At 65.5% G+C, this 27,102-nt stretch overlaps 7 protein-coding genes across 7 annotated transcripts; 5 read left to right on the top strand and 2 right to left on the bottom strand.

Moving 5' to 3' along the window:
- Nucleotides 1-4,741: 4,741 nt before the first annotated feature.
- EMIHUDRAFT_97429 (hypothetical protein) lies at nucleotides 4,742-7,533 on the top strand (the record flags this gene model as incomplete). The annotated part of the gene is made up of 5 exons (XM_005793551.1): nucleotides 4,742-4,890; nucleotides 5,274-5,664; nucleotides 5,776-5,847; nucleotides 6,817-7,258; nucleotides 7,319-7,533. 5 exons carry the CDS (start codon nucleotides 4,742-4,744, stop codon nucleotides 7,531-7,533), a joined length of 1,269 nt encoding a protein of 422 aa, XP_005793608.1.
- A 1,191-nt stretch (nucleotides 7,534-8,724) lies between these two features.
- Nucleotides 8,725-9,586, top strand: EMIHUDRAFT_62540 (hypothetical protein; the record flags this gene model as incomplete). The annotated part of the gene is made up of 4 exons (XM_005793550.1): nucleotides 8,725-8,939; nucleotides 9,058-9,121; nucleotides 9,276-9,357; nucleotides 9,456-9,586. The coding sequence occupies 4 exons, from the start codon at nucleotides 8,725-8,727 to the stop codon at nucleotides 9,584-9,586; spliced, it is 492 nt and encodes a 163-aa protein (XP_005793607.1).
- Nucleotides 9,587-10,302: 716 nt separating this feature from the next.
- EMIHUDRAFT_199406 (hypothetical protein) lies at nucleotides 10,303-11,106 on the top strand (the record flags this gene model as incomplete). Its single annotated transcript, XM_005793549.1, has 1 exon — nucleotides 10,303-11,106. The coding sequence occupies one exon, from the start codon at nucleotides 10,303-10,305 to the stop codon at nucleotides 11,104-11,106; it is 804 nt and encodes a 267-aa protein (XP_005793606.1).
- A 461-nt stretch (nucleotides 11,107-11,567) lies between these two features.
- On the bottom strand, nucleotides 11,568-13,748 carry EMIHUDRAFT_433263 (GTP-binding protein engB). Its single transcript, XM_005793548.1, has 4 exons — nucleotides 12,816-13,748; nucleotides 12,668-12,748; nucleotides 12,203-12,431; nucleotides 11,568-12,075 (listed from the first exon to the last, which is right to left on the bottom strand). The coding sequence occupies exons 1-4, from the start codon at nucleotides 13,656-13,658 to the stop codon at nucleotides 11,621-11,623; spliced, it is 1,608 nt and encodes a 535-aa protein (XP_005793605.1). The 5' UTR covers nucleotides 13,659-13,748; the 3' UTR covers nucleotides 11,568-11,620.
- A 1,985-nt stretch (nucleotides 13,749-15,733) lies between these two features.
- Nucleotides 15,734-16,367, top strand: EMIHUDRAFT_309019 (hypothetical protein; the record flags this gene model as incomplete). Its single annotated transcript, XM_005793547.1, has 2 exons — nucleotides 15,734-15,899; nucleotides 15,967-16,367. The coding sequence occupies 2 exons, from the start codon at nucleotides 15,734-15,736 to the stop codon at nucleotides 16,365-16,367; spliced, it is 567 nt and encodes a 188-aa protein (XP_005793604.1).
- Nucleotides 16,368-16,598: 231 nt separating this feature from the next.
- On the bottom strand, nucleotides 16,599-17,998 carry EMIHUDRAFT_448712 (hypothetical protein; the record flags this gene model as incomplete). The annotated part of the gene is made up of 3 exons (XM_005793546.1): nucleotides 16,599-17,459; nucleotides 17,544-17,726; nucleotides 17,993-17,998. 3 exons carry the CDS (start codon nucleotides 17,996-17,998, stop codon nucleotides 16,797-16,799), a joined length of 852 nt encoding a protein of 283 aa, XP_005793603.1. The 3' UTR covers nucleotides 16,599-16,796.
- Nucleotides 17,999-18,547: 549 nt separating this feature from the next.
- Nucleotides 18,548-27,089, top strand: EMIHUDRAFT_199401 (hypothetical protein; the record flags this gene model as incomplete). Its single annotated transcript, XM_005793545.1, has 10 exons — nucleotides 18,548-18,673; nucleotides 18,759-19,280; nucleotides 19,426-20,070; nucleotides 20,183-20,349; nucleotides 20,449-21,519; nucleotides 21,643-21,869; nucleotides 21,950-23,667; nucleotides 23,812-24,894; nucleotides 24,970-26,691; nucleotides 27,081-27,089. The coding sequence occupies 10 exons, from the start codon at nucleotides 18,548-18,550 to the stop codon at nucleotides 27,087-27,089; spliced, it is 7,290 nt and encodes a 2,429-aa protein (XP_005793602.1).
- Nucleotides 27,090-27,102: the final 13 nt, after the last annotated feature.

Genomic DNA, 27,102 nt, shown 5'->3' with positions numbered 1-27,102 from the left:
GCGCGCCACCCGTGGCTGAGTCCGGGGTACGCTGTGCCCTACAGCCCGTGTTCCATCTTCGAGATCGAGCCTCACACTGACGCGAGGACCCTACCCGGCAACGCTCAGCCCACCCGCTGGGCATCGGGCTCCACGGTCGAAGCCGAGTGGGCGATCTACGCCAACCACGGTATCTCGCTGCCCCCTGAAGCTGCCTCGACCCTCCCCACTTCCCTCCTCACACACCCATTGCTCTGCGTGCCTCCCAGGAGGTGGGTACCAGTATCGCATATGCCCACTTCCGGCCTCTGGGAGCCGGATGGGGCTCACGGAGGGGTGCTTCCAGGAGCACGTCCTCGATTTTGCGGTCCCGACCGTGGATTTGCAGAATGTAAAGAGCGGGCGGTCGGCCCCGAGATACACCGTGAACGCCACGCGCGTCGTGGAGGGGACCTGGCCGCCTGGTCGCGAGTGGGCGACCAACCCGATCCCGGCCTTTGGTCCAGACGGGCTGAGCGAGTTTCCCTTCGCGCCGCTCGTGCCTGGCGCGTGCGGAACCAAGGGCGAGACCACCACCCAGGAGTGTCCTGACCGCGTCATGAACTGGCGAATCATCGACAAGCTCCATGTTCCGAGCACGTTGTCGCCCGGCAAGTACGTCTTGTCGATGCGCTGGGACGCTGAGGGCACCCCTCAGATCTGGGCGGCCTGCTCCGACATCGAAATCACACCATCCGTTGGTGCACCCGCAACTCCTTCTCCACCGGCGCCCGCGCCGCCGCAAGCTCCTCCTCGGTCGTGCGGGCTCTGCTCCTGCGACGCCTGCACACCCACGCAAGCCTACAGCCTCTGGTACAGCGACTGGTGCGGTGACCCGTACCAGAACGGTTGCGATGGAACACGGCCTGAGTGCGAGTGCTCGACGTCGGCGTCGGCGTCGCCACCAGTGGTGGCGACGCCGCCGCCGAATCCACCTTCGCCATCAGACGTTGGGGCAGTCGTCAGCGGCCTTCGCGACTGCATCAACGTGTGCTTCAAGGAAATGGCGTGAACAAGGTCAGTCAAGGGCGCTGTCCAAAAAATTGTCGAGTATTCTGGCAAGTCGATGCGTAGAGACGTTCATTACGACAGCGGACGGACGGATGCACACAGTGGTGAGCACGCGCAGCGGACGCCAAAACAAACATTCTTATAGTTCGGGAGAGCATTCGTGGTATTTGATTACATCTGGGGAAGAGCTATCTAAGCTTCTCTCAGACATTGAGAACGAATTTCTTCAAGAGAAAGAAAAAGAAACCAAACGCACATGTGGTTTCGCCAGTGAGGCGAGCAAAACTACTGATCGCGCGTCCACCATGACGCGCTCGCATGTCGGCGATACCCTGGTCGCAATGGCGCCGTCGCGGCTCTCATCTTCTTCCCTCACCTTCGAGCCGCTCACTGGAATACTAAACAATGTGCCGACCAAGGATGCGCCACCAGTAAGGCTGCCGACGAAGGCTGACATCAGCTCCACTGCAGCAGTTTCTGCTGCCGTTGAACGCCGCGATTATCGATCCGCAATCGTCGCGGCGTTGAGCGGTCGGGCGCGCTCGCGTCCTATTGGCGTCTCTCTCGATGAGTCAGCCCTTGACGCACTCGCGCCCGTGAAGGCTGCCAAGCGCCTCGCTCCGCGCTCCTTTGCAGCAAGTGGAGCAACAGTGCTCAATGAGCTTAAGCTAGTTGAGAGGTTCCTCAGAGACGAGCTTGCCCTCTCAAATCGCTCGCTAGTGCTCATCTATGGCTCACATCAAGGGCCACCCTTTTCGACGCTTCAGTTTTTGCCAGCCTTTACGGGCATCCCAACGTTGCTTGCCAACTCTTACCTTGGCCTCGCCGAATCGCTCGGCGCGGCGCTGAGCACTGTGCCGGCGGGGGTGCGTGTCGCGCTATTCGTCCCTGAGGCTCACGCTGGAGAAGCGTGCACAGTGCTGCACGCCAACGCGGCGCGTGTATTCTCAGCGGGATTGGTCGCGTTGACACATTTCGCTCGTTCGCCGCCTCCCGCATGCCCTGGAGTACAAACGTGCAGTACCTACGCCACCATCACCGGCCGGAAAGCGACTATTGGCCTCCCCTATCCTGGCACCATTCCCGCCCCGCGGCTGGTTGCCCGTCAGGACGATGCCGGCCGCGTACAGCTGGTGGAGTTTGGGGCAGTGGCGCGCGAGTCGGTGCTGCGTTGGCTTGGATGCTTCTCGCGGCAGGTCGGACTGGGCCTGTCGCCGCTCGAGGCGCGACTTGGTCCCTTCTCCTCCGGAGACGCCATTGTCGACGATTGTCATATCCTTCAGGGGGCGCCACTTGCCTCTTGGGTGCTCGGCTTTTCTCGCGTGCAGGCCCTCTCGTCTCTCTTCCCGCCGAGGTCGATGATGGCGACGCCGCCCCAGCTTCGCTGGCTCCGGGAAGAGTGGGCCCTTAAGGTTGCCGTGCATTCAAGAGGCCTGTCCTGGAGGGACCGTCTGTTTGGTGGGACGGCAAAGCCGTCTCCGGTCGTCGAAATGGCACGCTTTGCAGGCTGCGCCACTGGAGGCGGAGCGGCGAGCGACGCCGACCTGCAGTTGCTGCGCCAGGCGGCCGGCTGCCAGGAGACCCGTGAGTCGTGGGGGTCGTATGAGACACTGATGATTGGGCATGGCGTAAGTAGCTCGTCGAACCACTCATACCGCATTGCGCTCGACGACGGCATCGGGGTGACCGGGTGGACCCTTCGCTCGTTTGGCCCTTACGACACCAGCGCGGGCGTCGGCCAGCTGCTCGTGGCACCGCGGGTCATCAACCGGCACCCTCTCGACGCGGGAGGCGCAAACCGCGCCGGCAGCGGCGGACGGCAAGAGGGGAAATGGTACGCGCTGCGCGACATCGTGGAGGTGCGCGGCGGCCCGATCGGCAGTCGAGTCGCGACCGTCTCAATGGTGGACAAGACCACGTTTCCGTTCCAGCTGCCGGGGGGTGAGTGGGTGGCGACGGGCCGAGTCGAGCGGGTGATGGAGGCGATCGATATCGGTGGTGTCCGCTTGCTCGATCTCGCGTGGATCACCGCCACGCCGAGCGGCCGCATCGCCGCCGTCGTCTGGCCGACCAACCAGTATGCTCAGGCTTCAAATGCGGAGGTCGAGCGCCTCGTGCACCGCTCGCTGCGCAGCCACCCGCGGGTGCGTTCCTGGGAGATTCCGTCCGTGGTGCTGCTCGGAGACGAGCCGTGGGAGTACCGCCCTCGCGCAAAGGTGCGAAGTATGCTGGTTGCCCACTTTGGACCAGCCCTCGCTGACGAAAGGTTGCGCGGTGTCGCGCTCCCGAACCCGGCGCTGCGGCGCCACGCCGCCCTCTCCCGAGCAGAGGAGTCCGGAGCCCAGAGATGGGTGGCTGTGAACAGGCGCTGCGGCGCCACGCCGCCCTCACGTCGCTCCTCCGCTCCGAGCTGGCGGCGGCGCTGGACCGCGTCGCGCCCGGCACAGCAGCGTCGCCCGCCCTCGCCGCTGCCCTCGCCGGGTGTGTGGACGGCGCTTGTCTGCTGCGCAACACGGACGGCTCGCTGCGAGAGCCAGAGCTGCGACACACGCCCTACGACGCGCAGGCGCCGCTCACATCGCGGCTACACAGGTATGACGACGAGCCGTGGCATCTGTGGGACCTCGCAGAGGCGCGTGGAGGTGGCAGCCCTACCCCGGCGGCGCTCCTCCGCCCGTTGCGACGGCTGTGCTCCGACGCGCACGCGCTCGAGCGGCTACGAGGGGTGCTCCCACCAGTGCTGCCCTCGCTCGGCATCCTGCACAAGCTCGGGATGCGCTTTAGGCTGCGGCTGCACTGCGCGTGCGCGCTGGCGACCCAGAGCCCGCCCATCGCCTTCCGTGGGGAGGCAACCTCGGCCTCGGTGCAGAAGGAGGTGCTCCGCGTCTGCCGGCCCGAGTGGGCGGGCGTTCTGTGGGCGGGCGTTTGATTCCCCGGTTGCAGGAAGAACACTTTTGCATCGCCTTGGAGCTTTTCAAGAAACCAGCCGTGTTTCCTGCACGATGGGGTTTAAGCGGCTCCAGCTCAGGTCAGAGGGCCCAGCCACTCGTCGGTTGGGTGTAAACAAACATTGCCTCTGGTCTTCAACGCACAAAGGGTGTGAATAGAGCTCTCTTGATCCTTCTGAGCACGAAGACCGCTAGAACTCTTCTGCAGACTTTAGTGTTTCCGGTTTTCATTAGCTGTGAATGTTTGTATATGCGCCCGCCGCAGACCGCCCTGTTCCACTGGGCACGCGCCACGGGCCACGAGAGCCCTGGTAGAGCCCAGCTGGCATCTTCCATCGCCCGGGTGTCGGGCTGTCTGCATACAGACGTCTCGTCGCCGTGGCCGACGCGTGGTCCGACGTGTGGAGGAGTTTGACCTCAGCCAGGCCGTCGGTGTCGGCGGGCTGACGGCGGCCGCCGGAATCGCGATTCGCTCTGCCAGCTGCCAGCAGCCTCGTGTCGCCGCTCTCGTTGGCGCAGCAGCAGCGATTGGCCTTTGCGCCGTCGCTCGACGGCGTCACCGCCCATCTGACCTGCGCAGCTCCTGCAGCTCCTGCAGCTCCTGCTGTCAGTCTTCTGCTCTCACGCACCTCACTCGCCGCACGCGGATTGTGCGCCGCGCCAAGCAGGACACGTGCTCATGCAAACAATGCGAGAACTTAGTTGCGCCGCTCCTGTGGCGGCGATGCTTTAGAGAGGAAGCGGCAGCGTGGGAAGCAAAGCAGATGGAGGCGGCGCGGCATGCCAAGGAGCTGCTGCTGGCGGAGGTTGAGCGGCTAAGTGCAGCAAGGGCCAAGAGCAAGAAGGGCAAGAAGAAGAAGAAGAATGTGGGCGTGGGCGATACGGGCGCCGCTAGGCTCAACGAGGAGATGCTGTGCAGTTAGAGAGCTCGTAGCGAGCTCGATTTTGATGAGAATTTGATGAGAAATATCTCGATTTTGAGCAAAAAAACGCCAAAAAATCGGCGCCTGCGGCGGGCCAGCCTCCGGCGGCGCCTGCGGCGGGCCGCCCGCCCCAGACCCTGTTTACACCCGAGCTATGCCCCACGACCTGAGCCGGAGCCAGCCCGTCTCTCTGTGTGTCTGCCTTGAAACACGCCAGAAACACGTACAGCAACAGTGTCCGGGGTTTCTCCTGGCGCCTGCCCCGCCTCGTCTTCGGCAGTAAAAAAGTATTCGCGCAGCGGAGAACATGGGAGCTCGCGACGGCGTGCGTCCGTTGGTGGAGAAACGACCGGCCTGTGCACCCCTCCGACAGTACTGCCGCCACCGACACTACCGCTATCGCCGCCACCACCGCCCTCGCCATCGTCACAATGCCACAAGCCTCGCCATTTCCATCGCCGCCCGAGCCCACCATTTCTGCAGCCATCCATCCGCGAATCACTCGACGGCAGCTGTCAGAATGCGATGCAGTGACTATCACGTTTGGTGCACCGGCGGGTATCTCGCACAACAATGTAGGCGGCCGCAACTCCGCGAGCGACAAGTACGCGTTGATAGACAAGGTCGGCACCTTTGACGGTCAGCATTACAACCTGAAGCTGACGTCTGCATTGGCCAACGGAGACGATCCGAACTGCAAGTCTGATGCTGAGGGGGGAGCTGAGGCGCCATGCAGCATTGCCATCAACTCGGCCTCCGGCACGGTCGACTTCTTCATCAGGAAGAAAGAGGCCCTCACCCGACCTGCGTTGCCCATTACCACTGCCCTCGCCTTCACTAACTTGCCACGGCCCGCTCCGCCACCGCCTTTGCAGATACACCCGGTCACCTTTAGCTTTGAGTTCGACAGCGGCGATCCTGTTACCCTGCCTCTGTATTCCTTCTCGGTGCGTGGCATGCGCTGTCCCACCGACCACAGCCCCATGGCGTGCCCTATACTCTGTCGGCCTCGGGTACAGGTCTTTGACGTCGGAAACGAGGAGTACCTTTGGGCTGCAGCTGAGCATGACACCTACTTTTGCGGTGGGTGTGAGACAAGTTGCTGCGGGGCGGGAAACGAGACGGATCACCTCCAAGGGCCAACTTCCCACTCCCCAGACGGCATGACGGCGTCAGGACTGCGATGGGATGCTGATCCTGACGTGACTAGCGTCGACGATGTCACCGACCCGCTGTCGATGACTGATGAGCAGCAGTCCAACTCGGTCCGATTTATCTACTCAGACAGGTCCAGCTTCACGCTTGGCTTTGGCAGATCATCATCTGGCGGCAACAGGCAACAGTTCGCAGGGGAGACGAACGTGGGTGCGCTAATCTGCCCTCCGCCATCCCCGCCGTCTCCCCCGCCGCCCTCGCCTCCTCCACCCTCGCCGCCGCCTTCGCCGCCACCGCCCTCGTTGCCGCCTCCTCTCTCCCCGGGACAGATTGCGCCACCACCGCCAAGCTCGCCTCTCTCATCCCCGCCTCCTTCGCCACCGCCTCCCTCAGCGCCCTCACCAGCATCGCCGCCGCCACTGCCACCGTCGCCACCTCCACCGTCGCCTCCACCGCCGTCTCCGCCGCCCGTTGACTGTGATGCAGTTTACAGCAACTGCCGGAACGAGCAAGATTACAGTAAGGGGGATAATGGCTGCTTGGCTTACAAACGCGGCTGGTCGGGGGGCAGCAACAACTGTCATAATTGCGGGACAACAACTCGCGATTACGTGTGCTGCGACCTGACGGAGTGCCGAGCGGCGTGCACTGACTTGTATGACGATGCGGGAACGCCCTTAAACATCGAGCGGTGCATGCAAGGCTGTACGTACATGGATGTACACGGTTCCCATTGCAAGGCTCCACCCTCGCCGTCACAGTCGCCACAGTCGCCACCGTCGCCGCCAACCCCGCCACCAACGCCCCCGCCACCATCGTCGTCGTCGCCGCCGCCGCCGCCCGCCGACTGCTCGACGTTCACCACGAAGAAGAAGTGCAAGCAGCGGGAGTCATGCCGCTGGAAGAAGAAGAAGTGCGTTGCGCGACCCTCACCGCCGCCCCCCTCCGTCTCATCGCCGCCGCCGCCCCCTCCCTCGCCCGAGGACTGCTCGACGTTCACCACGAAGAAGAAGTGCAAGCAGCGGGAGTCATGCCGCTGGAAGAAGAAGAAGTGCGTTGCGCGACCCTCACCGCCGCCCCCCTCCGCCTCGCCGTCGCCGTCGCCGCCGTCCGCGATATCATTGCCGCCGCCGCCCGTCCCGGCATGCCACCCGCTTGGTGTCTGCTCCGGCAACGACAGCCGATGCGGGCACTTCAGCGGAGGTAACCCCACGAGCAACGTCAATTTCGGGTGTGGCTCTCAGCAAGCGTGCTTGACTGCAGGTGCTGGCTGCTCCAGCAGCCACTCGTGCACAGAGGACCAGTGCCTCGGCTGTAGGGATAACTGCGACTGTATTTGGTCTGGCCCCACCACACCCGAGGAGTGTGGAACGCCCCCTCCCTCGCCCGAGGACTGCTCGATATTCACCACGAAGAAGAAGTGCAAGCAGCGGGAGGCATGCCGCTGGAAGAAGAAGAAGTGCCGAGGGGCGGATTAAGCCACCCGATGCAGAGATGCGATGCCGAAATAAGTGAAAACGCACGGTTCACGTCACAGACATGGGTAAAAGGGAGCAGGTCCCCGCCATGGGTTGGCTTGGGGTGAAAGAAAGAAATTTCTTTGCCTAGTGCCAGGTGGCAGTGCGCGCCAGTCCCGTGCCGCCAAGTTGTTGCGAGAGAGAGTTTTTTTGTAACTTGGAGCACTTGGAAGTGCGGTCATTAACCTCACTGTTCCTCACATCCAGGGCCTGGGCTAAGTGAGAAGCGCACACCCACTGCTGTCTTTGTTTTCGCAAAAAAATGGCACGAATGATGGAAAGAAAATCTCTCTCTCTCTCGAATGATGCACCCCCAAAATAAAAAGAAACAAAAGAGAGAACCCAAAAAAAGGAAAGAAATTCTTTTTGTGCACCTTTGTTAGTGCGCGCCAGTCCCGCGCGCCCCGTGCCCAGTGTTGTGCGAGGCCTTTTATCCATGTCGCGCTCCTCCTCGCGGGGCTCGCGTTCGCGCTCGCGCTCTAACTCCCCGCGCAGGCGGGGATCGCCCTCGTCGTCGCCGCGCCGGCGCCGCTCGCCGTCGCCGTCGTCAGAGCCACGCCGGCGCCGGCGCCGCTCTCGCTCGCGCGACTCCTCCGAGCCACGCCGCCGCCGGCGGTCGCCCTCTCCGGACGGCCGCCGCCGCAGGAGCGCATCGCCGGCAGCGCGTCACGGCGCAGGCCGCCCACCTCGGCGCGCGGAGGAGCCCGAGGCGCTTCCGCCGGCGGGCGCCATCTTTCGCGGCAGGGTGGTGAGCATCCGTCCCTTTGGCGCGTTTGTGGCGCTCGACGGCTACCGGAAGCACGGGCTGGTTCACATCTCGCAGCTGGCGCCTCGGCGGGTGGAGAGCGTGGAGGAGGTGCTGACCGAGGGCCAGGACGTGTGGGTCAAGGTGCTGCCGAGCGAGGACCCGGCCAAGGTCTCGCTCTCGCTCCGTCAGGTCGACCAGTCCACCGGCGCCGACTTGGGAGACGAGGCGCCGCGCAGAGGTCGTCGCAACGAGGCGGAGGCGGAGGACGGGGCGCCGCGCAACGCGGACGGCTCCTTCGCGTGGGGTAAGCTCGAGCCGCTCGAGCGCGGCGGGCCCGAGGAGGAGGAGGAGGAGGAGGCGGCGCCCAAGCAGCAGCCAAACTTTGCGCGCACCGGTCTGCGTAGATGCGGGCCGCGCCAGCCTGCCCACCGTTCGCTGAGCGGCGCCTGCCCCCATTCCCGTGCCGCGGCGCAGGCAAGCTCGCCGAGGCGAGCAACACCGTCAACGGCGTCGTGCTCAAGTCCGCGGAGCCGTCGGACGCCGCCAAGCCGACAAAGCACTGGCGGCTCTACGTCTTCAAGGGCAAAGAGGCGCGCGGAGGAGAGCCGTGCTTGCGCGCGTAGCAGTCGTGTCCAGCCCCACCGTGCGCTCGAGAGCACGAGAGCCGGCAGAGCGTACTCTGACGGATCGACTGCCTCCGGTCAGGCGCTCGAGCCGTACCACATACACCGGCAAAGCTCGTACCTCCTCGGCCGGGAGCGGCGTGTGGTCGACCTGCCACTCGACCACCCCTCCTGCTCGGTGCTCCCTCTGCCCATGCCCCCTCCTGCCCGCCCACCCCGGCCCTCGCCCGTCCCGCCCCGCCCGTCTCGTCCCGCCCGCCCACCACGCCCGCCAGAGGCCGGAAGAGCGGCCCCCTGGGTCGAGCCACAGCTCCGCCTTGCCGCCGCCGCAGGGGCAGCACGCCGTGCTCCAGTTCCGGCTGACGGCAAAGAGCGACACCGGCAAGCTCGTGCGGCCCTACCTGATGGATCTAGGTGGAGAGAGCCCACAGCTACCCTCCACTGTCCACCTCCCCAGCCCTCCGCGGATGTCCCGCCTCCGCACCGAGCGGGACCCTCCCCCCTCCCGGCAGGCTCCACCAACGGCTCCTTCATCAACGGCGAGAAGATCGAGCCCGAGAAGTACGTCGAGCTGCTGCCGCAGGATGTGCTACGGTTCGGCTACTCCTCGCGCGAGTACGTGATTATCAACGCCGACGTGTGAGGCCGCTTGTGCGCACCGCCGGCGGGCCGGTGCGGAGTGAGGGTGACCTTCGTCCATCTGCGGTGCACTTGGGGTGTCGACACTTGGAGCACTCGTGGAGGTGTGACTGAGTACTTGTAGTTAGTTAGGGGCACTCACGACCGCACACGAGTCATGACTCACTTCAAGGCAGCCGCACAGAGCGGCGGGGTCCGTGGGCCCTGGGTGTGGCCGCCGAGACGCGAGAGTCGCGCGAGAGCCCGAGACGCGAGAGCCGAGTCGGCCACACAGTCACACACACAGTCACAGAGACCCACCGACGCGCGCACGCGCCGCACGCCGCACACCCTCGGCTCGGGTGACGTCGCTCGTCGGTCGTGTCGCACGTCGAGCGCACACCTGCGTCACCTCGGTACGGCTATTTAGAAGCGCGGGGTAACTATCCGGTAAATCGTAAACACCGCTCTAACAGGTACGGTAACGGCGCAGCGAGGAGCACGCGGTGCACCTGCCGGCACCAACTTGATTCCCGGATGCGCGTCTCCCCCTCCCACTATGTGACGCCACCCCCCTCCAATCCGTAATTCCGTAAAATCGCGCGAAAAGCGCCCTAATCGACCTGGAGAGCGGCCCCCAGCCGCATGGGAGCGTGCCCCAGCTAGCAGGAGGCGTTAGACGTACTTTTCGGCGTGAACAAGGACTTTCGGCGACGTCCGTTCCCTTGGACACGTCGACAAATGGCACCGACGCAGCTCAGCATTGTGCTGGAGCGCATGCTCAACGAACTCGGGATAGCCGACCTCAGTACGTTCGAGGCTGTGCTCATGCACGATACAGGCGCAGTGGTCGACGCGGTCCGAAGCACCGCTGCAGCCGCAGAGGCTGGTGCGGCGGCTTATGCCAGCTCGGCCACGAGCAATGTTGTTGTGTCCCCAGGCAGCACTGCTACCGCTGGCGTAATCTCTGTGCAGCACAAGGGCAGCTTCTCCCGCACTCTCGTCAGCACAGACGCGCAAACCACGCTAAAGGGCTCGGACATCCATGCAGCCGCGAGTAGTGCGACTGCTGAGATGCTGCTCCGGCAGGAGTTGGAAGAGAAGTTGCGGTCACAGACCAAGGAGCTCGCTTCTGAGCAGCGCTCTGCGAACGCTATGAAGAAGGCGCTCGCGTCGGCGCGGGATGAGCTTGCTGCGGCACAAGAGCTGAGGCGCTCCGACTGCGACAACCTGAGGAGAGCGCAGCAGGCTGCTAAACGCGACATCAAAGCGGCCGAGCGGATGGCCGACCAGGCAAATCATGCAGCTCGAGCTGAGTGTGAGTGGCGTATCGGCGAGATGCGGGCCAAGATGCAGACCGAGCTGCGCGAGCAGCTCGACGCGCTGCAGATTTCGATGGAGGCAGAGGCGAGGCGCGCTGATGCCGCAGAGGCGGAGAGGTCAAGGCTGTACGACAAGATGGAGGGGATTATGCGCACGCGTGAGGGGTTGATAGTCGCACTCGCAGAGGCGCAGCTCGGCAAGCACGAATATAGTGATTGTTAAGAGATATACGTAGCGTTACAGTCGTACGGTCGTCGACCCTCCCACCGTGTGGGCCGCCCGGACCCCGGAGAGCGCTGCGCGTGCAGACAGCGCTGCGCGAGCATTGGAGAGGCCAGCCCCCGGCTTCTCAGCAAGTCGCGAGTGCTGTGTCTCTGCCTGCCTGGTAGCTGGGTGTGGTGGGGGACTCTCTGGTGGCTTTTGGTTACAAATTTACGGATTTACGGATTTACGGATCCACCCCCCTCCCTCCCCGTCCCGTGACCCGGCCGTGAGACGCGCATCCGGGAATCAAGTTGGTGCCGGCTGGGGCCATCTCTCTCGTGCTCTCTGCTCTCCGACTCTGAGACGGAGGTGCGAGAGAGTCCTGATCGATCCCCTGAGTGCTGAGAGGTGTCCTGTGCAGTCTGCGCAGACCGGAGTGCGAGAGGCGGAGAGGGACGGGGTGCACCGCCCTCTGACGCCTGTGTGAGCTGTGCCACAGCTCTGCACCTGCTGCTGATGTTTTTGACATATCTCACGACTCCTCCAGCCTCACCTCGCTCATCACCTCCCGCAGCAGCATCCACACCGCCTCGCGGCCCATCCTCGTCTTGGCGCTCGAGGGCACGAGCGGTGTCGCAGCAGGACAGCCCGCCGACTCCAGCGCACGCCGCACCTGATCCACTGTCCGGCTGCTCACCCGGCCGTCATTCTTGTCCGCCTTGGTCAGCACCACCGCGTAGTCCAGCGGGGGTGCCAGCCCACTCCCCTCCTGCTCGGAGCGCGCGGCCACGGCAGCTCCAACCATCTGCATGATTGACACGTCTGTCTCCTGAAGCGGCACCTGCGAGTCGATGAGGTGCACCACCATCCGCAGCTCTCTCCGCGACGCAAAGTACTCGGAGAGGAAGGCGTTCCAGCGCGCGCGGAGCGGCGCCGCGACCTTAGCGAAGCCGAGGCCGGGCATGTCGACGAGGTGGAACGAGCCGACTGGCAGCGGGCGGGGGCAGGGGGAAGGGGGGGGGGGGGTCGAGGAGGCAAGGCGGTGGCGGAGAGGGTGGGAGTGCGCCTTTCCTCTCCTCTCCTCCGCTCTCCTCTCGCCCCCGCTTCCGCACGCCTGCCCGCCCCTCGTTGACGGCAAAGTAGTTGTACTGCTGCGTCTTGCCCGGCGTCTTTGAGGTGTACGCGATCGCGCGCCGTCCGAGCACCATGTTGACGAGCGAGCTCTTGCCGACGTTGGAGCGGCCGACGAAAGCGACCTCGGCGAGGCCGCCGGTGGGCAGGGTCTCCATCGAGACGCCGCCCTTGACGAAGCGCACGGCGTGGACGAGCGCGTCGACGAGCACCTGCGGGAGGTGCGGGGAGGTGTGGGTGTGGGGGGGGAGAGATCACGACGTCTCGGGGAAGGGGCAGTCTATAGGGGTCGGTGGCGAGGGGTGCGGGGGAAGGGGCTGCAGTTGAGCCGCTCGCCGGCGCGCGTCTCTCCGCGGGGGTGGAGGCGGCGGCGGGGCGGGGGTAGGGCCAGGGCGGAGGCCGGGGCGGGGGCCGGGGCGGGGGCAGGGCCGGGGCCGGGGCGGGTCGCCTGCAGCAGCTCTGCGTCGGGAGCGATGCCGCCGCTCTCGGCCGCCTCGAGGCAGGCGTAGACGCCGCCCACGCAACGCGCCTACGCGAGACGGCGTGGCCGCGTCCTGGGCACGGCCACTACACACGCCCACCCCCGCGCCGCGCGCCTTGCCAAACGCGCGCGTCAGAGCCTTGAGTGTCTCGAGGGGAGGAGCCGCCGCCGCAGCCGCGCGAGCCGTGCGCGCGAACCTGAGCGCCACCGCCTCGGCCGCCGGCGCGTCGCCGCGCCGTAGCTGCTCGAGGGCGAGAGCCGGCAGCATCGACCGGCTCGCAGCGACCCAGAGGGGCGCTTGGCCGGCGAGCGCGTCTGCAAGCCTCGCCGTTTGGGAGGCGGGAGAGGGCGGCGCAGAGCACGTGTCACGCGGCGGCGGCGAGCGCGCGTCGATGTCCGCGAGCAGCGCCGTCGCCTCGGCCACCCCGTCGGCCGCGGCGGAGGTGCCGCGCCGGAGCAGCCGAGAGAAGAGCACGGCGGTCGTGTTGCCGTCCGCGAGCAAGGGGTGCGCGTGCGTGTGGTCGCGGTGCAGCTGCAGCGCGAGGTCGACACGAGACAGCTTGAGCAGCGCGCGCATCACCGCGGCGTAGCTCTCGCCCACCGGCAGGACCGCGCCGTCGGCCGCGTCGTACAGCTCACGCGCCTTGTGCGGCTGCTTGTTGCGGACGCACGCACGAAGCGAGCCTGCAAACTCGCCCGCCGGGCCGCTCGCGAGCCCAGTGGGAGGCGACTGCGCCGATGCCGCCGGCGCGTGCGACGCCGGCTGAGGCTGGCCGCGCCTCCGCCGAGCGGCGCGCTTGCCTCCGGCTGCCGCGCCAGCCTGCATGAATACGGCCGAGCCGGCCGAGCGCCGGTGCAGCACCGGCGCGCGGGACGAGGGCGGCACGCAGCGGGACAGCGACAAGGCGGAGGTGGTGGTGATCGCGAGGAAGAGCTGACTGCGCGAGCGAGCAAGCATTGCCAGCAACGAGACGAGAGATACTACTGCGGTAATGACAAAGGCACGCCCAGCGAGCGGGGTGCGCACCACTGTGCCTCTGTGTTCGTGGAGGGCGCCTGGGTCAGGCGGCGTTTATTTTTGCTTGGGCGGCACTCATGATGAAATTCTGCAAAAACCCTGGCCGGCCCCTGCGGTGCCCCTACCTACCTACCTACCTACCCTACCCTACTTATGGGAAACTAAAAAAGAAATCACCGGATGGGTGAAGGTGGGGTACTATACCAACTAGAGTGATGGTTGGTGGTACTCTCCTGCATCCACAGTCCTTCTTGTGACATGGGAGGCCACTCTCAAGCCCTACAAGCATCAGATCACCCATTTGGGGAGGGTTGACATCGTGATTTCCGCGGAAAATTTCTTTTTCTGAAAATTCCAGAGAGGGAAAACCCCGACGGGAGGGCCCAGACCTACCCTACCTACCCCGTCATGAGTGCCGCCCAAGCAAAAATAAACGCCACTTGCCTGGGTCTAAATTTAGTGCGTGTGGACCCGATGCCGAGCGTCCGGCCAACTGGGTGCGCTTCTTAGCTCCCCGGTCCTGGACGTGAGGTTAATGACCGCACTCCAAGTGCTCCAAGTGTGAATGAACTTTAGTGATAGTTTAGTGCGCTATTTAGTGTGTGTTCGAGTGCGTGTGTAGTGCGACTTTAGCGCAAATTTAGCGCATATTTAGTACATATTTAGCACATATTTAGCACATATTTAGTGTGTTTTATCTCCAATTTAGCGCCACATTTAGTTCACTTTAGGTGCGGGCAGCTGCAGTACATTTAGTGTGGGTCCCGCATCTTTAGTGCGGGCACGCAACTTTAGCACGGCTTCCCAGCCACACCACAGCTGGCCAGGGCCGCGTGCTTTGCTCCTTGGCTGCCAAGAATGCACCACAGGAGATGCCTGGCCCCTGCCCTCATGACCCAAAGGCAGGCTCCCAGTGAGGCTAGATATGCCGCCCTCCAGAGCAAGATCTCCCGACTGAGCACAGGCACAGCACCGATTCCCGAGAGGAGGACCAGCACAGTTGAATGCGCCACCGCAAGCACCACCTCCGACCGCACAACCCATGCTGTGCCCGTGACCACCAGCTGTAATAGAGTAGAGGTGAGGGTCGGTCTTGGAATTTCAAAACCAATGTTGAACCAAAGGATGAAGGATCCAGACCACGATGACAGAAACGGCCAAATGGCAATGATCCATGTAGTCACCGCAAGCAGCTTTACATACGCGTGTGCTTGTAGCATGTTGGATCCAGCCCCAGTCATGCACCTCCTAAGTGCAATGGCAAATACACCGAAGAAGAAAATGCTCAATAGCTCGATGCCAATGCTATGCACTATACGCTCGAGGCATGGGAGGATGACTGCTTGCAGAATCACGCCGTGCACGTGAGCATCAGAGTATGCCGGCCCTTGACGGGTGGAGGATGCGCCCACGGCATCTGGGGCGAGGGCAAGCTGTGCAGCACGTACAGCCTGGACAAATGCTTCGCTGCGTGCCTCACTTGGTGGAGACGTCGCATCTTGATCACTCAGGTCCACGAGTGCTCGATGCAGACCTCGCGTATCCAGTGCCAGCAGCTCCAGCCTGCAGCTGTCCCTGGATGCTTTCAAAGACACACGCTGTGACATCACGCAGCTCCGTCCGGCCGCTTGAATTTGTTCCAATTCTCAGGCAGCTCAAAGAAGAAGCAGCTCAAAGGAGAAGCAGCCCGGAAAGCACCTTTTAGGCTGATATTCAGCTGAAGAACCTTCGTTCGGTTGGGGATGCGGATGGGACGGGGAACTTTTGCGAGTGGGCAGGGAACTGCAGGTGGGGGAGAGGGGGAGGGAGGCCCAGCGAGGGGCTGCGGCTGGATCCTACTGCGCGGCTGGACTAAAGACGCACTAACTAACTAAACCTCGCTAAATCTGGATGTGTGGAAAAAAACGGAGATCGCGAAAAAAGAAAAACGCCGTTGCTTTGACAGACAAGTTCACACACCTTGCTCAGACGGCGAGTTCGCGCTAGGCTCAGTACGGCGAGTTCGCGCGGTGCCGATGCAAACGTCGTCCGTGCGCGCTGAGATCGACGAGAGCTGCGAGACGCTCATCTGGATCACCACGGGCATCTTCCTCATCAGCATCTTCCTCAGCATACTACGGCCCGAGCCGACGCTTGCCGTCTGCCTCTTTGGATTTTACGGAGCACATACGCACTCAAAGGGTGAGCCTGCGCGCGCGCTACGGCGGACGCCGCACAGGCGTGTCTCACTCGCGGGCCTCCGACGCAGGCGCGGTGCGCGCCTTCTGGGTCTACCTGCTTGTGTCGGTGCTGATTGACGCGCTGTGGCTGTACCAATACTCCGCGCTGCAGCCCTTCACGTGGGAGCAGATGCAGCAGATGACGCGGCGCGAGCAGGTCGCCGTGGCGCTCACCGCGGTCAACGTGCTCTACAAGCTCGTCGTGGTCGGCGTGAGCGTGCGGCTGCAGATGCTGCTGGGCGCCTTTGAGGCGGCAGAGCTGCAGGGCGACCGGCCGGGAGACACCTCGGCCGCGGGCGGCACTTCGAACGGCGGGCGCGCGGCCTCGGGCAGCCTCGCCGCGCAGGCGCGCCAACCCGCCCGCCCGCCCGCGGCCGGGGCTCCTCCCACCACCTCCTCACTCTCGCAGGATGCTTCCGCAAAGGTTTGACAGAGGCTCTGTCGCACTCCTTTCGCGCTCTCGTGTTGTACGGCTGTGAGTGTGGGGTGGCACGGCAGAAGCTGCGCGGCACGCTCGAGCCACGCGCACTTCCTCTCGCTTCGCCATCCACACGCGTCACTCTTGCCCTAGCATCGCTCCCGCCGCCCGGTGGTCGTGTGGCACACAGTGGCCGTGGTTTGTGTTATACGATTGTTACTAACGTAATTGTGCAGGGCATATGAACGTGTTCTCACACTTACGGCTCTTATATAAGTTCCCAACACGCGGGTGGACACCGCTCTGAGCGAGCTAGGGCGCGGCACATGCAGAGACCAGACTCCACGGTCTCCACACTCCAGAGAGTCCCCACACAGTGCACAGTCCACACTTGCCGGTGACTCTCGAGCAAGTGACTAGCTCTCTCTCTCTCTCCAGCGCTCACTTCACTCTCTTCACGCTGCCCGGCTGTGACATTCGGGCCTGCGACCCCGCGGCGGCGGTGTGTTGCGGCGTGAGGTCGATCGTGAAGGTCCACCGCTCCTGCCACTGCAGGAACTTCGCGTGCACCTCGTCGATCGCGTCGCGCGTCGCGTCGTCTGGCCCGCGGCACTGCGCGCAGCGCAGGCAGGAGGAGAGGAGCTCCTCGAGGACGTCGAGCGGCGAGGCGGGTACGCCGATCGACTTGTCGCCCGAGGGAAAGGCGACCGTCAGGTAGAATGCGATTGGCGGCTTCACCTGCGCCGGCGCCTCGAGCGCCGCCGCCGCAGCCTCGAGCGCCTGCCGGCCGGCGGTGGTGCCGCGGTGGCGCCAGATGTTGAGCTCGCGGATGGGCGCCTGGAGGGTGGGCGAGTAGAGCGCGAGGGCCAGCTGCTCGAGCGCGGGGTCGCCGAACCCGTTCCCGCCCAGCCGGAGGTCGCACAGGTTGCGGAAGCAGCCGTCGGCGAGCGCGTCGGCGAGCGAGCACACGCCGGCGTCCGTCAGGCGGTTGTGCGACAGGTCGAGGCGGACGACGTGGCGGAGCCCGCCCTCCCTGCCGGCCGCGATCAGCTCGCCCAGCCCCGCGTCCGTCACCCCGTTGGCAGACAGGTCTATCCTCACGCACTGCGCAAGCCCGCGCCCGCCGTCACACGCGTCTGCCAGCGCGGCGCACGCCGCGTCGCCGGCGCCGCGCGCGTGCCAGTCGACCGTGATGGCGCGGCCGAGGTCGAAGCACGCGTCCCGCAGCCAGCGCGGGGCGTCGATCGGCCTGCGGACTGGCTGCGGCCTGGGTCCGGAGGCGACCGCCGCCGCCGCCCCATCCGAGCCAGGCGCCTCGGCCTCGTGCTCCTCCTCCGCCGCGGTCACCTCGGACGGCTCGGACGCCGGCACCTCGGCCGTCGACACCTCGGTCGACGGCGGCGGTGGAGGCGGCGGCGCCGCCGGCTCGAGCGGCGGCGCGGCGGCCGGAGACGGAGGCTGCGGAAGCTCTGGCGGCGGTGGCGGCGCGGCCGGCGCGGCGACGCGGCTCCTGCTGCGCCGCAGCTTGGGAAGCAGGGAGGAGAGACCGCGGCGAGCGCGCGGAGAGGAGAGGCTACCTGCAGACATAGTAGCTGACATGGCCGGCGTACTCCTTGAGTACGTCCCATTACTTTTACACACATGTCATGTACAACATGTACATGTACATGTGCCGATTCCCACGGCCAAGGCTTTTCCTTATCCCCCAAGGCGCGCGATACATCTCTACTCTTCGAGGTAGAAGCAAGCAGCGGCATCCGACACTGCGTGAACAAAGAGAAAGAAGAAAGCCCGGCCGCAAAGATTTTTCCAGTGTACTCTCTCCAGTGTACGTGGCTCTTACGTACATTCCCGGAGGAGGACTGCTGACAGGGTTTGCGATGAGGAGTGACCCGAAGGGTTTGACAGCGGTAGATTCTTTCATCATTCAGCAGTGGTCCCTTCATCATCTACCGGTGTGTCTACGAGCGAGTCCGCCTCATGAAGTCTGGCCGGTTGTAACTGGTCTCTCCTTCCTCCTGACGCCCGCCAGGGAGAGCGAGCGAGCGAGAGCGCCAGACAGGGGGGGCTCAGATGTTGTTGATGGAAAGGTGAAAAAGTAAAACAAAACCGCTGTCGTGGATGCGCTTGCCTTTTTTGGTCGGTCTGCACTTCCCGCCACCACAAGAACGCTTCGACATTCTATCACGGCCATGCCGAGGCTCTCGTTCCTCGCGCTCCTGCCGCTCGCGCACGGCGCCGAGCTCGCCCTCTCCAACCCCTCCTTCGAGTCGGCTGGCGGCTGGTCCAACCTGGCGACAGGCGCTGACGAGATCTGGGTGCGCATTGCATGATGCCCCGCACGGGTCACTCTTGGGCGTAACCACCTCACCACTCTCACCCTATGCTCACGTCACCCGGCAGGCACCCGTGGCCGGCTCGAGGTATGCGACGGTGCCGGCCGGCACCGAGCTGAGCCAGACGCTGTCTCACCAAGTACTGCCCGGAGCCACTTATACCCTCGTCGCGTACTCGCGCTCCATCCACCCCGAGTACGCGGGCAAGCTGCCGGACAACCTCAAAGGCCCGACAGATGGAGTGAGGTACGACAGCGTCACCGCGGTGTCCAGCCTCAAGGTGGGCGGCACCGCCGTCGCAGCCTCCAGCGCCCTCGTGAGCCCGCCGCGGCTCAGCGGGCCGGCCGTCACCATCCCATCTGATGACGGCACCAACGTCTTCTTTGACGGCGAGTACCGTCTGCACGTGGCTGGTAGCATCGCGTGGCAGCAGGTGGCAGAGGACCCGATCGCGGACCCGTGGAAGGACGGGGGCGAGCTGGTTGAGTGCATGGCGCAGGCGCCGATCATCACGCCGCAGGGGCTCAAGGCCGTCTTCTGCACCTTCTACGACGACTCCGAGTTCCGCCTCATCAGCAAGATCGAGATGGTCCGACTCGGCGGCAGCGCTCCCGACCAGTACACCTTCGCCGACGACTCGGGAAACGACGGCGAGCGCGACGCGGCACTCGCATACGCCGCGCGCCCATCTGACGGCCCCTCTCGCCCTCTCAGACGCCGGCCCCATCTACGAGACGGTCCTGAAGCACGTGGGCAGCGAGCGCCCGTGGGCCATCGACGCACACCTGTACTACGACGAGGAGGCCGGCAGGCTGTGGATGTCGTGGGGCGGGCATGTGGGGTGGGTCTGCGAGCTCGACCCAGCCAGCGGCAAGATCCTCGACCCAAACACAAACGCCCCTGTCGCGAGCCCCGACTTTTCGAGCCACGCAACCTCTCCGCTGCCGGTGCACACGCGCATCCTCGGCTGGGCCGGAGGCATGATCCCGGCCGGCTACCCGCCGGATGCCTTCGCGCCGCCAGACTGGTGGGACGACGAGGGCGACCGCTGGAGCACGGCCTACATGGAGGGCCCTGCGATATGGAAACAGGCCACCGCAGAGGGCACCTTCTGGTACGCGTGCGGCACATACGGCGCCCTGGACGCAAATTACAACATCCGGTGCTGCAGAGCGCCGTACGCATCGTCGGCGCTTGGGCCCTACTACGACCGCGCGGGCATCGCGTGCACGAGCTGGGACCCACAGGTTGAGCGGTACGGCGCGACGATGCTGCTCGCCGCCGACGGCGACCAGCTCGTTCCGGGCCACCCGCATTTTTGGAGTGAGGCCTCCGGGGCGACGTTCGTCGGCTTTGACGTCCGCAAGGGGTCCTCCACGGTATGCTCCAGCCCCATTGCATCCCACACGTCCGCAAGGGGTCCTCCACGGTATGCTCCAGCCCCATTGCATCCCACACGTCTTCTCCTGACCTCCCTCTCCCCTCTGCCAGGACGGCGCCGCCGAAGACGTGATGGGGATCCGCAAGGTGAACTGGGTCGACGGCTGGCCCTCCATCTGGACGCGGCTCGAGACGCAGTGGACGGCAGACGCGGCGAGCGCTGGTCAGGTGCTCAGCGTTGCGCTGAAGAATGCGGGAGAGGCCTCGTCGACTGCCGGGTTCGATGTGGTGTCCCTCCACGTGTCGCTGCCCTCGGCCTCGCCCTCGCCCTCGCCGCCACAATCGACGCCAGCTACGTGCTCCCCGTCCTCCTCGAGCACGGTGCTGGATACGGTGATTGTCGGTGCCGGCGGCGCCGGCCTCTTCGCCGGATACACCTTGCAGCGGAATGGCTACGAGTCCTTCCGGCTCCTGGAAGCGTCGTCCAGTGTTGGTGGCCGGATCCGGGACGTCCCTGCAGACTTTACCGGAGACGGCTTCCGGCTCGACCTCGGCGCGGCGTTCGCGTTCAATGGCATCGACGGGTTGCGACAGGTTCTTGACCTGAACGAAGATGAGGATTTTGACACCCCGGTGTCCCTCTTCGACCCTGACAACACGCGTTCGTGCGACATCAGCAGCGGCGGCAGCGTGACGTGCGAGACGCTCGATGGGTCGGGAATTGTCGAGGATGTGTTTGTCAACGGAACCTACTTTGGCTACCTCTCCAGGTACGTCATCCCGTATGTGAACAGCAAGATCGAGCTGGACACCCGCGTGACCACGGTGAACTACAGCGATGGTGACTGGGTCACGGTCTGTACCTCGAGCGGGCAGACCTATCAAGCCAAGTCCGTCGTCATGGCCGTGCCACTCGCCGTGCTCCAAGACGGGGCCATTGCCTTTGAGCCGCCCCTTCCACCAAGCTACCGGAATGCGATAGATTCGAGGCCAAACGTGGGCGGCCTTCGCTTCTGGGTCGAGTTCAGTGAGCGGTTCTACGCGGAGAACTTGCAGATCTTCCGAGAGGACAGCTTTGCGACGTACTACTTCGACGCGACGTTTGGCGAACCCGCCGCAAGCGGCCGGCATATTGTAACCAACCTGGGCATCGGACAGAACGGTCTTGCTGCTTTATCTGACGACGAGGTTATCGAACGGGTCCTTGACGACCTTGATCGAGTGTACAACGGAGATGCCCGGCGGACGTACGTGCAGCATCGTGTCCAGAACTGGTCGGCCGAACCGTCGCGAGGAGTCTTCTCGGACGATTCGCCCGGCGTCGAGCCGCACTATGACGTCTATGCAGAGCCAATAGACGGCAGGCTCTACATCGCCGGCGAGTTCGCCATCGAGGGCCGGGCCTTTTTCGAATCCGGCAGGAACACAGCTGAGAAGATCATCGAGGCGTCGCCCTCGCCCTCGCCCTCGCCCTCGCCCTCGCCCACGCCCTCGCCCTCGCCCTCGCCCTCGCCACCCACTTGGATCGAGCTCGCTTCTCGCAATACCAACACGTGCTCTTCGGGCTTCAGCAAGCCACGCTCGGAGGCTCAGTGCCGTGCGGCGGCGCAGATCCTGGCGGCATTAGGCTGCGGAAGGTGCGCAGTGGAATGGGACGGTACGGAGAGGGACAGTGGCGCGCCAAGCGGCTGCTACGCATGGGACGGAGAGCTCCTCTATTGGAACACACACGGCAGAGGCGGCTCCAACCGCGACTCGCAGCCGGTATGCGTGAGCGACGACGCCGGCTTCCTTGCAGGTGCGGCATTGCCCGCTCTCCACCACACATCATCCCGCTGAACTCACGCGGTCCGCACGCCGCCCTTCCGCGCGCTGCAGGCAATACGCTCTTCCTCGGCGACAGCGACATTCAGCTCTGGCAGACCCACGAGCGCTTCGACGTCTCGTACAACGTGGGCGTTGGCGGCTATACGTGCAAGGATGTGCTCAATGATGGGCTCGATGCGCTCCTCAGGGAGTTTGCGCCAGCGGTCGCCGTGCTCGTCTGCGGTGAGAACGACCTCGCAGACGGCACCGGAGTCACTAACACATTCAAACGCTTCCGCGACGTGGTGAATGCGATGCGCGCTCGCGGCACGAGGGTCGTGTACATGGGCACAAAGCCAGAGCCCGACACCACCAACCTCCACTCCAAGTACCGGAGGTATGACGCACAGATCCGGGATTTCGCGACGTCGCTCGCGGCGGGCCAAGGACTGGCGCCGTTGGCAATGGTGGACGTGTATGCCAGCTTTGAGTCACTTGGCAATCCGACCTCACTCTACGACTCGGACGGATTGCATCTGAGCAGTGATGGCTACGCATACTGGACGGCCTGGGCTACCGCGGCGATCGCCGAGGAAGCTTGCATCGAGTGGCGAAGTGGCGTATGCGTGTCCTCGATCTCGCCCTCCCCGTCGCCGAGCCCGTCGCCCTCACCGAGCCCGTCGCGCCGCAAGGTCGAGTGCGGCCGGGCCGGGCGCTGCTCGGAGGACGCGGGGTGGGCAGACCCGAGCGAGAAGCACGAGGTGCGCTGCTGCTCCGACACGAACCTGGGCGGCGGGTGGCGCCAGAACGGCGGCTGCGACGTGTGGGCCGAGTCGAACGGGCCAGAGATGGGCGACTGCCACGAGCGCAAGACCTTCGTCGAGGCCGCGGCCATCTGCAGCGACGCCGGCGCCCGGCTCTGCACCGCCGCAGAGCTGCGCGCCGACTGCACCCGCGGCACGGGCTGCGGCCACGACGCTCAGTTGGTCTGGTCGAGCGATGCACAGGCGTCGCCGTCGCCATCCCCAGCGCCATCCCCAGCGCCGTCCCCGAGCCCGGTGCCGTCGCCCGGGCCCGCGCCGCCGTATCCGACCGAGCCGTGCGCGGGCAGCGCCAACTGCGCCGCCCCCGACGGGCCGAGCCAGCAGTGCGAAGACGACGCCGGCCCTCCGTGGGAGGACGACCCCACGAGCCGCCGCTACCACGACGGCACGCCGGCGACGCCCGTGCTGGCCGACGGCGCCTGCCCCGATCCGCTCGCCGCGTCGTGCGCCGCCAAGGGCGTCAAGGCGGCGCACCTCGACGGGCCGATCGACTGCGGCGGCGGCGGCTGGTTCTGCCGCATCCTGCCCCAGGCAGGGTGGGTGCCCGAGGGCGGCTTCCGCGACTCCAACTTTGCGCACTGCTCCACCCCCGACGCGGACGAGCTCGACACGGACGGCCACTGCCACGGCTCGGACACGGAGGACACGTACGGCTGGTGGGTCCGCGACCACTGGCATCGGGGCTACGCCGGCACGCTGCACTGCTGCTGCGGCTGGGGCCCGGAGGCGCTCGGCGGGGTGGTCAACCGGTGCGACTACCGCCGCTCGATCGAGCCGTCGCAGCTCGACTCGTGCCGCGACGCCAACGAGGACCATCCGCCCGGCTCGCCGCTCTTCGACTTTGACGCGGGCGGCTCGTGCGAGGCGTACCCGCTCAAGCCCGACCCGGTCGACGCGACCCCGGGCCAGTGCTGGACGGTGACGCACTTTGCCGATCCCGAGTCCGTGCCGAACCCGTCCGACCCGGTGCCAAGCCCCAGCCTGCCCGCGCCCGCGCCGAGCCCGTCGCCTGGGCCCTCGCCGTCGCCGTCGCCGTCACCTCTCCCCGCGCCGTCACCCTCGCCCTCGCGGCCGCTGCTCACGAGTGGCGACAGTCGATGCTGCAGCCAGACGTGGAATCAACCAGAGCAAGGCATGATCTCTCAGCAACGGCGCTACTCAGTATCTGTGCCAGCAAGCGGGTCTGAGGCGCGCCTGCCACTGATCATCGCGTTGCATGGCGCCGGCGGGGATGGGACCTCCATGCTGGGTGAGGCGCTGGACGGCCCTCTCGCGCCATTCCGGCAGAGCCACATCGTGGTTGCTCCGACTGGCTACGACAGGGGGTGGAACATCTACTCCGAGGGCACCAAGGCGCCCGACGTCGACTTTATCGCGCAGCTCGTCGACGTGCTGGCCTCGTTCAGGAACGTTCGCCCCTCCGGCATCGTGCTCTACGGCTGCTCCAACGGCGCCGCCCTGATTCATCGCCTGATGATCGAGCTCGACGATGACCGCATCACCGCCGCCGTTGCCGACGGAGCGCAGCTCACTCGCAAGCAGTTCCACGACGACTCCTTCTACGTCGGCGGCGTAGACAATGAGTACGAGCTCGCGACGACGCTTCCGCAACTCGGCTCACGCGAGGTTCTGTTCACCCACGGCACCGCGGACGGCGTGATCCCATACGACGGCGGATACGTGGACTTCCTGGACGTGACCTTCCACTCTGTGCAGGCGGCCGCGCAGGCTTACGCCTCCAAGATTGCGATTGCAGCGGGCTCGAGCACCACCACCAGCGGCAGCTACGAGACGACGAGCTACGCTGACGGCAAGGTGCAGGTCGTTGCAAAGGAGCGTGGCGGCCACTGCATCCTCTTTGAGCAGAGGGGCGAGCCGCTACGTGCCGCCTTCGCCGGCATCGTGGAACGGGCGAGCGAAGCGCCGCCGCCTGTTCAGACGCACCGCATCAGCTGGGGATTCGACATCTCCCAGGCCAATGTCACAATCCGACCCGGCGATACAGTCACTTGGATGTTCGATCAGGCCGATATCCCGCACGACGTGGTCAGTGGCCTCCGTGACGCCGCGGACGCTGGCAGTCTATTCAAGTCGGAGCGGCAGTCAACCGGCGAGTTCAGCTACACCTTTGCCAACACGGGTGTCTTCCCATATCACTGTACGCCACACTTCTCGATGCGTGGTGCGATCACCGTGACTGAGGATCCGCCCTCGCCCTCGCCGTCGCCCTCGCCATCGCCCTCGCCCGCCCCGACGGCGCGCCGCAAGGTCGAGTGCGGCCGGGCCGGGCGCTGCTCGGAGGACGCGGGGTGGGCAGACCCGAGCGAGAAGCACGAGGTGCGCTGCTGCTCCGACACGAACCTGGGCGGCGGGTGGCGCCAGAACGGCGGCTGCGACGTGTGGGCCGAGTCGAACGGGCCAGAGATGGGCGACTGCCACGAGCGCAAGACCTTCGTCGAGGCCGCGGCCATCTGCAGCGACGCCGGCGCCCGGCTCTGCACCGCCGCAGAGCTGCGCGCCGACTGCACCCGCGGCACGGGCTGCGGCCACGACGCTCAGTTGGTCTGGTCGAGCGATGCACAGGCGTCGCCGTCGCCATCCCCAGCGCCATCCCCAGCGCCGTCCCCGAGCCCGGTGCCGTCGCCCGGGCCCGCGCCGCCGTATCCGACCGAGCCGTGCGCGGGCAGCGCCAACTGCGCCGCCCCCGACGGGCCGAGCCAGCAGTGCGAAGACGACGCCGGCCCTCCGTGGGAGGACGACCCCACGAGCCGCCGCTACCACGACGGCACGCCGGCGACGCCCGTGCTGGCCGACGGCGCCTGCCCCGATCCGCTCGCCGCGTCGTGCGCCGCCAAGGGCGTCAAGGCGGCGCACCTCGACGGGCCGATCGACTGCGGCGGCGGCGGCTGGTTCTGCCGCATCCTGCCCCAGGCAGGGTGGGTGCCCGAGGGCGGCTTCCGCGACTCCAACTTTGCGCACTGCTCCACCCCCGACGCGGACGAGCTCGACACGGACGGCCACTGCCACGGCTCGGACACGGAGGACACGTACGGCTGGTGGGTCCGCGACCACTGGCATCGGGGCTACGCCGGCACGCTGCACTGCTGCTGCGGCTGGGGCCCGGAGGCGCTCGGCGGGGTGGTCAACCGGTGCGACTACCGCCGCTCGATCGAGCCGTCGCAGCTCGACTCGTGCCGCGACGCCAACGAGGACCATCCGCCCGGCTCGCCGCTCTTCGACTTTGACGCGGGCGGCTCGTGCGAGGCGTACCCGCTCAAGCCCGACCCGGTCGACGCGACCCCGGGCCAGTGCTGGACGGTGACGCACTTTGCCGATCCCGAGTCCGTGCCGAACCCGTCCGACCCGGCGCCAAGCCCCAGCCTGCCCGCGCCCGCGCCGAGCCCGTCGGTGGGGCGCACGCTCGAGTGCGGCAGGCGTGGCAGGTGCGGCAGCGGCGCCGGCCAGTGCTCGGCTGCCGATACCTTGCACGAGGTGCGCTGCTGCTCCGACTCGCCCATCAACGGCTGGACAAAGCGTGGGGACAGCTGTCCGTGGGCGGAGTCGGACCGCGGCATGGATGGCTGCCACCATGACAAGCCTCTGCTCGAGGCCGAGGCCATCTGCAGCGACGCCGGCGCCCGGCTCTGCACCGCCGCCGAGCTGCGCGCCGACTGCACCCGCGGCACGGGCTGCGGTCACGACGTCGATCTGATCTGGTCGAGCGACGCGTGCGATCCTGACGACGACCGGCGCCAGCTCTCGAGCTCTTCTCAGCGGCGACTGAGCTCGTTCGCTCCCCTCGCAGCGGACGGCGGGTCGGCGCACAGCTCCGCGCAGCGCGAGAGCGCCGCGGTTCCTTCTCCGCTCCTTGCGGTGGGCGCAGTCCTGGCGCTGGCCGCCATCGCGTGGACCGTTGCTCGGCCCGAGCGCGACTCCACCACGGTCACAGCGGAGCCGACGGCGCCTGGCTCCGGCGACTCAGCGATGGCGGTCTGAACCGGTTAGCCAGGGCACGCGCTCTCTCCTCCTTCACTCTTCGGCGGAGTACGTCTGGTTTCCTGGTTGACTATCTATTGAAGCCGAGCCGCCGCATGACTAGCTGTTGACTAGCTTCGGGGGGCTATTTCTTGTTTATTACTGTTTAATTCTCGTTATCGCTGTCAGGATCTTAGCACTTGCACGCAAACTTCTTTTTGCAGGTGTACCTGTGTTCGTGCCAGAGGCCACAAGGCGACATTATAAGTCTTTTTGTGACGGATATTTTTGCGCGCACAATTCCTTTTGCACCAGTGCGCGCCAGTCCCGTGCCCAGTAAAAGAAAGAAAGAAAACAGCCAACCCAAGGGAGGGATGGGAGGACGGCACGCCGCCACCACACAGGGATTTTAAGGAGAGGTGTGTG

The sequence above is a fragment of the Emiliania huxleyi genome (genome assembly GCF_000372725.1).
Source record: "Emiliania huxleyi CCMP1516 unplaced genomic scaffold EMIHUscaffold_10, whole genome shotgun sequence".
Lineage (NCBI taxonomy): Eukaryota > Haptophyta > Isochrysidales > Noelaerhabdaceae > Emiliania > Emiliania huxleyi.
The sequence above is the reverse complement of the archived record's forward strand: the minus strand, read 5'-3'. Positions and strand labels throughout refer to the sequence as shown.